The sequence below is a fragment of the Oncorhynchus keta genome, chromosome 2, assembly GCF_023373465.1.
Source record: "Oncorhynchus keta strain PuntledgeMale-10-30-2019 chromosome 2, Oket_V2, whole genome shotgun sequence".
NCBI lineage: Eukaryota > Metazoa > Chordata > Actinopteri > Salmoniformes > Salmonidae > Oncorhynchus > Oncorhynchus keta.
The window spans coordinates 23,538,338-23,550,590 of NC_068422.1; the positions used below are offsets into that span (position 1 = coordinate 23,538,338).

The 12,253-nt window shown below is 39.2% G+C and overlaps 1 protein-coding gene across 1 annotated transcript in view; it reads right to left on the reverse strand.

Moving 5' to 3' along the window:
* Positions 1-12,253, reverse strand: part of LOC118398274 (CUB and sushi domain-containing protein 1-like) — a 490,495-nt gene that overhangs the window by 18,379 nt on the left and 459,863 nt on the right. The window contains 1 exon segment of the mRNA XM_035793460.2: positions 504-680. Coding sequence (XP_035649353.1) covers positions 504-680 — 177 coding nt within the window.

Consider the following 12,253-nt stretch of genomic DNA (forward strand, 5'->3'; position numbering starts at 1 on the left):
CTAGCTTGCTCAATAATGTCTTAATCGAAATTACGGATTGCCTCTTATCCGCTTGTTGTTCCCTTATGCCATAGTTTGTACATCTCAATTGTCAGTAGAAACCACATATGTTTAAGCAAGTCACCCATATCAGCTATATATTTTTTTAAAGGGTGGTAAATGAGGCAGAGTCACCCATATCACGAAAAATAGAGTAACGCCATGGGCCAGTCACCCATATAAGTTATATATTTTTTAAATGGTAGTAAATGAGGCAGAATGTATTGTTTCGCTGCCAGACAAGGCTCTGCTGATAGCCAGGTGTAGCAGTCGTAAGGTGTTGGGACTGCTGTTTGGACTCTGCTGTCCTAACAGTTTGTGGGCACCGTTTATCACCGTTACAGTGCATTGAATGTATTGTTTAGTGTTGTGATGTGTAGGCTTTGCTGGCCTTCATAAAACTATATATTTTTTTGTTTGCCCCACCAAGATTTACATGCTAAAATCGCCACTGAGCACCATACCTGTGCAGTCTGGTGCCGAGCCAGTCCAGGTGCCATTGGTGGTGCAGTGGCGAGTGGTGAGGCCTGAAGTCTTATATCCTTCCCAACAAGCATATGCCACGGAGCTTGAAAACAGTATTCCATCACTGAAGACAATCTTCCCGTAGGCAGGCGTACCTGGATTCCCACAGGAAACCGCTGAAAAAACATCAATAGATAAACTTTTTTTTTTAAATTGGAAAATACTTTAAGATACATTTAAGGGAAATAAACCCTACATTGATTGTTATCATTAACACTTTAGAACCCATAGCGGCCGCCGACTGCCTTTCTTTAAATTACTATAGCGGTCATGAACTGCCTTGTTTTTCTAACAATAATATCAGTGTCAATATCGCAAGATTAACTTGCAAACAACCTGTTGTCATATTCATGTGGCTGTTGTCATCAACCAGAAACCAGAAACAGTGTATGCTGTATGCTGTCAATTGACACTTGGGGTGTTGCTATCGTCCACCAGTCAGTATCTATACAGTACGTGTGAAATGCTTGATAATGTATGTGATGTAAACAGATGTCATGCCCTGACCTTAGAGAGACGTTTTATTTCCCTATTTGGTTAGGACACGGTGTGATGTGGGATGGGCATTCTATGTTTTTTGTTTCTATGTTTTGGCTGGGTATGGTTCTCAATCAGGGACAGCTGTCTATCGTTGTCTCTGATTGGTAATCATACTTAGGCTTTGTTAGTGGCCTGTGTAGCCCTAGTAAGCTTCACGTTTATTTGTTGTTTCTTGTTTTTGTTGGCGACATTCATAATTAAAAGAAATGTACGCTCACTACGCTGCACCTTGGTCCGGTCATTTCCCTGACGACGTTCATGACAACAGAGAGATCTACTTTCTTGGGGCACTGAATATTGACTGGTTTTCATCAAGCTGTCCGCTCAAGAGGAAGCTTCTTACTCTAACAAGTGCCTGTAATCTGGTTCAGGTTATTAATCGACCTACCAGGGTGTTTACAAACACTACAGGAACAAGACTACCCAGAGGTATCGATCACATTTTTACTAATACTGTAAAACTTAGTTCTGAAGCTGTATCCGTACCCACTGGATGCAGTGATAACAATATAGTGGCTATATCAAGGAAAGCCAAAGTTCGTACAGCTGGGCCTAAAATTGTGTAAAAGTGATACAAAATATTTAGTGACTCTTATGTGGATGATGTTAAAAATATTTGTTGGTCTGATGTGATTAATGAGGAGCATCCAGACGCTGCACTTGATGAGTTTATGAAATTGCTTCTTCCAATTATTGATAAACATGCACCTGTTAAGAAACTGACTGTTAGAACTCTTTCGGCTCTTACGGTTGAAAGAGATGGGGCAAATGGAATGGCTAATAAATCTGGCTGCACATCTGACTGGCTGACTTATGTGACTAAACTCAACAAAAAGAAGAAGAAAATATAATATGAAGCCAAGATCAATGATATAAAGAATGATGGATAAAAACTTTGGAGTACTTTAAATGAAATTATGGGCAGAAAGACAAATTCAACTCAACCTTTCATCGAATCAGATGGCTTATTCATCACAAAACCATTTGATGTTGCCAATTATTTTAATGATGAATTAATTGGCAAGGTGGGAAAACTTAGGCAGGAAATGCCAACAACGAACAGTGAGTCATCGTATTCATGCATAAAAAAAATAATGTAAGAAAAGCATTCTGTAAAGTTAGTGTGGGAGAGGTGGAAAAATGATTGTTATTGATCAATAATGACAAACCTCCTGGCATTGACAACTTGGGAGTGGCTATAGTCAGCTACCATCCTCAGTAACTTTCCATCTATCTGTCATATATATAATCTGAGTCTAGAGGAAAGTCTTTGTCCTCAGGCCTGGAGGGAAGCCAAAGTAATTCCACTACCCAAGAGTGATAAAGCGGACTTTACTGGTTTTAACAGCAGACCTATAAGCTTATTGCCAGTTCTTAGCAAACTATTGGAAAATATTGTGTTTGACCAAATACAATGCTATTTCTCTGGAAGCAAATTAACAAAAGACTTTCAGCATGCTTAGAGAGAAGGGCACTCAACATGTACTGCACTGACACAAATGACTGATGATTGGTTGAAAGAAATTGAAGATTGTGGGAGCTGTACTGATTTCAGTGCAGCCTTTGATATTATTTACCATAACCTTTTGTTGAAAAAACATATGTGTTCTGGCTTTTCAACCTCTGGCATATTGTGGATTCAGCACTATCTATCTAATATAACTCAAAGGGTTCTCTTTAATGGAAGCTTCTCTAATGTCAAACACGCAAAGTGTGGTGTACCGCAGGGCAACTTTCTAGGCCCTCTTCTCTTTTCAATATTTTTAAACAAGGCATGCGTGTCCATGTATGCTGATGATTCAACCATATACACATCAGCAACCACAGCTAATAAACTCACTGAAACCCTTAACAAAGAGTTGTAGTCTGTTTTGGAATGGGTGGCCAGTAATAAACTGGTCCTGAACATCTCTAAAATGAAGAGCATTGTATTTGGTACAAATCATTCCCTAAATTCTAGAATTAATCTATATTTGGTAATCTGGTAATGAATGGTGTGGCTGTTGAACAAGTTGAGGAGACTAAATTACTTTGCATTACCTTAGATTGTAAACTGTCATGGTCAAAACATATAGATTCAGTGGTTGTAAAGATACTTTTTGGAGTTTGGTATCAAAAAAGCTAAGTTCTGCAGGCTCTAGTTTTGTCTAATCTTGATTATTGTCCAATCGTGTGGTCCAGTGCTGCAAGGAAAGACCTAGTTAAAGCTGCAGCTGGCCCAGAAAAGAGTGGCACGTCTTACTCTTCATTGTAATCAGTGGGCTGATATACAGTGTAAGTACTATGCATGCCAGTCTCTGTTGGCTAAGAGTAGAGGAGAGACTGACTGCATCGCTTCTTCTTTTTATAAGAAACATTAATGTGCTGAAAATCCCAAATTGTTTGCATAGTCATTTTACACACAGCTCTGACACACACACATAGCCCACCAGACATGCCACCAGGGGTCTTTTCACAGTCTCCAAATCCAGAACAAATTCAAGAAAGCACACAGTATTATATAGAGCCATTATTGCATGGAACTCCATTCAATCTCATATTGCTAAAAATAAACAACAAAGCTGGTTTCAAAAAACAGATAAGGCAACACCTCACGGCACAACGCATCTCCCGTATTTGACCTAGATAGTTTGCGTCTATGCATTGATATGTAGGCTACGAGTGCCTTTTTTGTTTTTATGTTGTTCTGTTCTTGGGCTGTTCTTGTCTATTAATGTTCTCTACTATGTCATGTTTTGTGTGGACCCCAGGAAGGGTAGCTGCTGCTTTTGCAACAGCTAATGGGGATCCTGATAAAATACCAAATACCAAAAAGCTTACTCAGTACTTTGTTGAAGCACCTTTGGCATCGATTACAGCCTCAAGTGTTCTTGAGTATGATGCAACAAGCTTTGCACACCTGTATTTGGGTACAGGTGTGCCATTCTTCTCTGCAGATCTTCTCAAGCTTTGTCAGGTTGGATGGGGAGCATCGCTGCACAGCTATTTTCAGGTCTCTCGAGAGATGTATGATCGGGTTCAAGTCCAGGCTCTGGCTGGGCCACTCAAGGACATTCAGAGACTTGTCCCGAAGCCACTCCTGCATTGTCTAGGCTGTGTGCTTAGGGTCGTTGTCCTGTTTGAAGCTGAACCTTCGGCACAGTCTGAGGTCCTGTGCGCTCTGGAGCAGGTTTTCATCAAGGATCTCTCTGTACTTTGCTCCATTCATCTTTCCTTTGATCCTAGTCTTCCAGTCCCTGCCGCTGAAAAACATCCCCACAACATAATGCTGCCACCACCATGTTTCACCGTAGGGATGGTGCCAGGTTTCTTCCAGACATGACGCTTGGCATTCAGGACAAAGAGTTCAATCTTGATGTCATCAGACCACAAAATATTGTTTCTTATGGTCTGAGAGTTCTTTAGGAGCCTTTTGGCAAACTCCAAGCAAGCTGTCATGTGCCTTTTACTGAGGAGTGGATTTTGTCTGGCCACTCTACCATAAGGGCTTGATTGGTGGAGTGCTGCAGAGATGGTTTTCCTTCTGGAAAGTTCTACCATCTCCACAGAGTAACCCTGATCAAGGCCCTTCTCCCCCAATTGCTCAGTTTGGCCAGGCGCCAGCTCTAGAAAGAGTCTTGGTGGTTCCAAACTTCATCCATTTAAGAATGATGGAGGCCACTGTGTTCTTGGGGACCTGAGCTCAATTTCGAGTCTCACAGCAATGGGTCTGACTACTTATATACATAAGGTATTTCTGTTTGTTTTTTTTTATCTAAAAACCTGTTTTCACTTTGTCATTATGAGGTATTGTGAGTAGATTGATTAGGGAAAATGTTATTTAATACATTTTAGAATAAGGCTGTAACTTAACAATATGGAAAAAGTCAAGGGGTCTGAATACTTTCCAAATGCACTGTATATTTCTTTGTATATTTTTTCACTTTCACTTACTTAGCTAGTGTCAAATGCAGTTATGTGATGTGTATGGATGAGAAAAGGAAATAGAGAGAAAGGAAAGAGACAGTGTGAGAGGGAGAGAGATTATGTTCTTGACCACAATTGTATCCTATTTGTTGCTTGTCTGGTCTCCCTCTGTTACTCTATTTCTCTAGCTTGATGAAAGCGAGGGAAGTGATGTGGAGAGTCAGGGCTAAGCAGCAAAAGGCAGGGAGGAAGAGGAGTTATATGATTGGAGGGATAGAGATGTGGAGGGTGAAGTGGAGCGAGGGGAGATTGAAGGGAGAGAGGAAGAGGAGAGTGAAGAGGTGGGAGAGGAGAGTGGAGGGAGAGGAACATAGATTTGATTTGATTTTATTTGGATCTCTTTTCGTCCCCATTTGGACTAATCTTCCAAGAGTCCTTAAACATTAAAATACAATTTATAATACAAACACACTTTCACATATAACACACTATTACAAACATACATAATATACTCGCATAATGACCCAATAAATACTCAATCTAAAAAATATTGATTCTTCATCTACTATAGTCCCACAACATTTTTATATACTATATTTAAATTGTTTTAAAATAATGTTTAAATTGATATATTGAAAGGTTTATCAGGATCCCCATTAGTTTGCTCAGTTAATTTATTCAATTTCTGTATTGCTCTAAATCGAAATGTTCTTTTCCCTATTTCTCTTTTCTGTTTGGATAACGCATAGATGGTGGACAATCTATTCCTAGTATTTACGGAACGTCTGTCTCTTACCAACTGAATACAGTTGTGAATAGAACTTGGCCGTTTTAAATTATGTATATTATAAAATAAGCATGTTTTTTTTCAATTACCTTGTAGATTGATGACCAACCGAGAACACTACGCATGACTGCAATAGAAGAACCATATCTCCACCTTAAAACAATCCTTGCTGCTTTATTCTGTGCATTCTGCAGCCTGCTAACTTCACTTGATGATGCATTTCCCCAGACCACCGAACAGTAGTTCACCTGACTCTCAATTAATGCTTGTGTTATTTGCTGAATCATTTTTCCTGGTAAATATTTAGCTATCCTTCTGATTATGCATGCTGTTTTAATATATATATTTTTTTTACATAGATTAGTTATTTGAGACGACCATGATAAGCAGTTGTCTAGCTGCACTCCCAATAGTTTGGTTTCTGCCACTTCTTCAATTTGTACTCCTCCCATACTTAATTGTATCCCATGATGTTTTGGTCTTTTCCTAGTTGAACAGACCAACATAACTTTGGTTTTCTTGACGTTTAAAACAAGTTTGTTTTGGCAAACCCACTTCCTGATATTCTCCAAATCTCATTGTAAAGCCTGCTTTACCTGTTGAACCTTTTGTCTTGCTGCATAAATTGTAGTATCATCTGCAAATATAGTAGATTGAGTTTCAACCAAGGCATAGGGAAGGTCGTTGGTATATATTAAATAAAGAAGTGGCCCAAGGCAGCTGCCCTGCGGTATTCCACAGTTTAACACATTAGGGGAAGAAAATGAACCATTGATATAGGTGGACTGTTTCCTGTCAGTTAGATATGTCTTTTTATTTTTATTTTACTAGGCAAGTCAGTTAAGAACAAATTCTTATTTTCAATGGCAGCCTAGGAACAGTACCTTGTCAGCTCGGGGATTTGAACATGAAACATTTCGGTTACTAGTCCAAAGCTCTAACCACTAGGCCACCCTGCCGCCCCACAGATATGACTGTACCCAATTCAATGCTACTTCCTTAAAACCATCATGCATTAATTTTGTCAAAATTATTTCATAATCCACTAAATCAAATGCTGCACTGAAATCTAAAAATAGTACACCTACAAATTTGCCATTATCCATAGCATTGAGCCACTGGTCAGTCAAGTCAACCAATGCAGTGGTAGTGGAATGGTTTTTGCGATAAGCATGCTGATTGGCTGTAATCAGATCATTCTTTTCCATGTACTCCCACATTTGTCCACTCACAATACCCTCCAATATCTTGCTGAGTGTTTGTTGGGAGTAGACTAATTGGTCGACTATTGGTAGGAGTAATGGGTTCTTTGCTGTCTTTCGGAATAGGACACAGTTTTGCATGCTTCCATACATTTGCATACATACCCTTTTCCAGAGACCAATTAAATATGTATCTCAGTGGAACTGCAATCTGGGGAGCAGCATAGCGAAGCAAAAAATTGTCTATAAGACCATAACCTGTAGATTTACCATCAGGTAATGACTTCAATAGGTTTAACACCTCCACTGACAGCGTTTGTAGACTAAAAGAGCAGATCTTATTGCTCCTAATATGATAATCAATCCATTGGACAATAGCTTGAGGGAGAGGAGGAGGAAGAGGGAGGGAAGGAGGGAGAGGAAGAAGCAGGGAGAGGAAGAACCAGGGGAAGAGGAGGAGGAAGAGGTAGGGGAAGAGGGAGAGCACACATGAGAGGGGAGCCTACATTTCCATTGTCTGCCCTAGGTCCCACCATTCACCCTTGTGGCAGGGGTTTTGGAGTTGTATTTCAAATGTGGTAGGAAGTTATATCTGTGCCAGAGATTTTAATGGATTACACCAATAAAATGGGCAGGGTTGACCACCTTGACCAACTATGGAACTATTACAATTTTGGACGCACGGGCATAAAATGGTGGGAGTATGTGTTTTGGGGGATGCTCAGCATTGTCATCATAAATGCGTACATTGTGTCGGGGACGCTGCAAAGGTCGCTCAGAAACTGCAGGCACTGGTTCCTGAAGGCATTCAAAATGCAGCTTTTGCATTCACTTTGTGATATGGCTACAATGACAGGAAGAGGGAAGCCAAGAATGTGGCATTAGGGTGTGTGGACTCACAATTTGAAAGCAGGTGAAGTTTGAAGGGCACAAGAGAGGGTGTGTGGTGCGCATCCGGGGTGGACGCAGGCCAAAGAGTGGAAGATGTGAAGAAACCTTCTTTGGGTGCGCTACGTGTTCTGTGCCACATTCCAGGATGGGGCCGTGCTTCCAGAAGTTCCATGACATATTGCAGGCTAAATGCAAACACTAAAGTGACCATGTGAAATATGAATTTGACCTACAAATCTTTTAGGGAAATTGTGTACTTTTTAAAATTGTTTCTGAACAGTTGTGTTTTGTATCATCTCTCTTTATCTGTCTCTATCTAACATTTGTTGCATTCACTGAATTGTTGTCAAAGTAGGCTACTAGTTTTACATTTTGTGTCAGGTGAGGAGGTACTAAATCTTATTGAGAGAGGTTATCTATATTTTGAAATGGTCTCTGAATAGTTGTTGGAATTTTTACATTGTTACAGAAGTAAGAATAGTTTAAAATCAAATAGCCTACATTGTGTGGGTTTTGAAATACTTTCTGAACATTGTCCTCTGGTCACATTTTGGATAAATGTGTACATTAGTTATATGTATATATATTTTCTAAGTATAGTATATTATACTTGGTACATTTAGAGCGAGTAATTTAGTCAAATTTACTACAATTTAAATACGCTAGTTTTTTTTGGTGTGTTGAGTGTTAATAATTTTTTGATAGTCAGTGTCTTTACACAATGGAAGACAAAATTAATGTTATTCCTATTGACATATTTTGTATTTTACCCCCTTTTTTACCCCTAATTTTCGATTTTATCTCAACGCTGCAACTCCCCATGTGTTCTCCGAAACATTAACCCGCACCAATGTGTCAGAGGAAACACCATTCAACCTGCGACCGGGGTCAGCCGGCTGGGACCCGGCCTGCAGGCGCACAGCCCGCCACAACGAGTCGCTAGAGTGCGATGAGCCAAGTGAAGCCCCACCGGCCAAACCCTCCCCTAACCCGGATGACGCTGGGCCAGTTGTGCGCTGTCCTATGGGACTCGCAGCCACAGAATGCAATGCAGTGCCTTAGACCCCGCTGCTCCACTCGTGAGGCCTATGTGGTGTCATATTATAGAAGAGGTTGTGCTCAATAAAACTAAGTTAACTTGTAATTGTCATTTTTGTTTTTGGGCTATATCTTTGTTTTTGAGCTATGTCTGTTTGTTTGAAATGTTTGAGAAAATGTGCTTTATCTTTAAAATTCTCAGTAATCTACAGCAGCATTCTAGAATTATATTGGCGTCTAAAGTATTAATGTCACTTGCAACCATGAAAGTCATACTCTCTTGACTATGGTTGTGGATCAAAGGAAATACATCTACTCCCATAATAAGTCCAATCGTTCTTCAGTACAATATATTTTACAGGTGCTGACCAACCCATCAACTTAATTGTAATCTAACAGAAACAAGACATTAAAATCAAATACTTATTGATTTGATCCAATTAGTTAAAGCTTTTTAATGAAATGTATCAGCCTTTGTCAATGACCTGGAGTGGCATTTTAGAAGGCTATAAATTAAATGGGATCCTCACTCTCAAAGGTTGCATTTACCCAGGCAGCCCAATTCTGATATTTTTTTCCACTAATTGGTCTTTTGACCAATCACATCAGATCTTTTCACATCAAATCTTTTTAAAAGCTGATCTAATTGGTCAAAAGATCAATTACTGAAAAGAGAATCAGAATTGGGCTGCCTGTGTACACAGTGATAGATATCGTCTTTAAAAACCAATTACGTTAATTGGGAACAACAAGTCCATCCCATAAATAATGAGGCATTGGGGACATATGACAACAAATTGACCACACGACTCACAAGAATAGAGCTTTCAGAGCTTTCACTCACACAGCCTGCTTAAATACTCTCAATACCGCACAAGCAGTTTCATCTTTGTTTACAGAAGGGGAGAACCAGCAGCATGTGAATCTTCAGAGGGCATTAATCAAAGAGGGATCAGTCAAAGCGTAACATATGTTGTGAGGAAATATGCTCTCCACTTTCCCCCATGTAAAAGTGAATGGCAAATGTACACAAGTGCTGATCTCAAAATGCAATGAATGCTTTTGATTACAGTGGGAATATCTGGGGCTTATGCTACAGTGCAAGCTTTGAGTATTTATGACTCAATTAGGGTTGATTGAGCGTATACTCATTAGCTCAAGTCATAGAAAAGTCAATAGCTGAGCATTTAAGAGCAGTGAACTCTGCTAATTATTCATGTTGATAAGAATGTTTAGCATTATCTCTGTGTAGACATAATATCACTTCAAGGCTGCAACAGGATACTCAGTGGGTTAAAGGAAGCAAATACCCATGTACAGCTTCCCATAAGAATGTAACCACTTCATATAGAGAATAAGGGGACCAATAAAGAGTTAATGAATTCCCTCAGGGAGACTGTCACCATATGTATTTCCCAACCGTTAGGGAATAGGTTAGGTAGTTTAAATAGCACACTACAGCTCACTACCCCTTCCACACGCCATTCATCCAGGGGGCAGCAGCAACCTTGTCCAGGTGCTGAGCCTTGTTGATAAGCACATCAGGTGCTGCCAATTAGGTGGTCGTCAAAGTCATTATTTCCCAAGTGACAGCAGTGTTGTGGTCCCCCTGTGCATGAGAATTTGCATTTAGTACCTGGGCACAGCATTATTGTATCACAGAAATAGTGTTCCGCCATCCACTTGCAGTGATCCGTCTCAACTCCCTTATAGCAACCGTTAAACCATCGTCAATTATGAATGACCTCTAAATAATGCAGCGTTATTGATCTCCTGTAAGCAATCTGCGGGCTTATCTCACTTTGTACTTTGTACTGTTGCCGTGAAGACTGAATAACTATGATTAATAATACATTTATAAATATAGAAATGCACAAAAACTGACCTAATGATGAAAATAAAAACGATGAATGACGGAATGAAGGACGGAAGGAAAGGTGGAAGGAGACGGAGTAATCCACCAGGACATTCTTTAAAATATATAGTGTTCTCTGACAGATGTATCAGAGAGGAATTCCTTCAGCTTGGATGAAAGGTAAATACCCCTTGAAGGTTGTGCCATGCTGATTTCAGATAGTAGACAATCCATTAACTACTCAGGCTTACATGGGCAAAACAAATATCTGTATTACATGAATTATGTTTAGGGTTAGGGGCTAAATGGCATAGTCAAACACCCCTGGTAATAATGTATCTTTATCTAATCGATACATTAACTACTTGGTAATGCAAAATAATAAATGCTAACGTCAACCAACACTTAGCATAGGGGATCCGACACCATCTAACAGACAACACTGATGATAACTGGGTTAAAATAAGAAACAGACAACAGAACAACTAAGAGCTGTAGAATTCATAACAACCTCAACACCAAAACATACATAGGAATTAGAAACAACAACCTGAAAACAAGGAACCCATAATTACCCACAATCTTAAGGCACGCTACGGTATGCGTTATGTTGAGCATACATAATAATGATGGTCATAATTCATTCGATTTTTACTAATTCTTTGTATTTGATTCTTGGATTACAGAGATATAAAGCTCAATCAATGTTGTTGGCCAATGAGACATAGTTTAAGACGTTCTTCATTTAAGATTTATTTTAGAAATATAGATCAATTCTATTTAAATTCCAGTAAATTCAGGGAGTACATTGAAATTCCAATTCCAATTATCTTCAAAACTTTTCAATGAGGAACATTTGGAATTTGAATTTAGTTTACTTTATGAATTGACCCCAACCCTGATCAGCTTAGATATTCAGTACACCCACATTTGCATACCGTTGTACATAATGTGTGTAGGTATTTTATACTTCATATGAATGTGCCAATAAGCATCCCTCCTGGCTTCACTCAAGGTTCCCTCTTCATTTTTCAACCGAAGAATTAAACAGTGTCAGAAATAACCCTGGGTTCTCCTCTTTTGAATTCCTCCCAAAATGGCTGAGCATTAAGGTAATTGCAGACTATAATCGGTGGAGCAATCCTTTCTGAAAATGTGCATTAAAGCAATGATTTATCATACATTACATTACCGGTGGCAGGTTGTCTGTGTAGGACTCCTAAACCCATGCATACATCAACGAGTCCTAAATTCAGACAAGTGAGTATGAAAATGTTGCATTTATAGCAACCAGTATATCTGTCAAATACCAGTTTAACTGTTATTATAATATATCATACTTGAGTAGTTGTACAGTTTATCATAATTATGAAAAAATCCCTGCATTGCACAGACATGCAATGTTCTCGTCATTGATTTTCCAATTAAATAGCAATACATTGGGAAAACAATTATTTGTGCAATGCCATA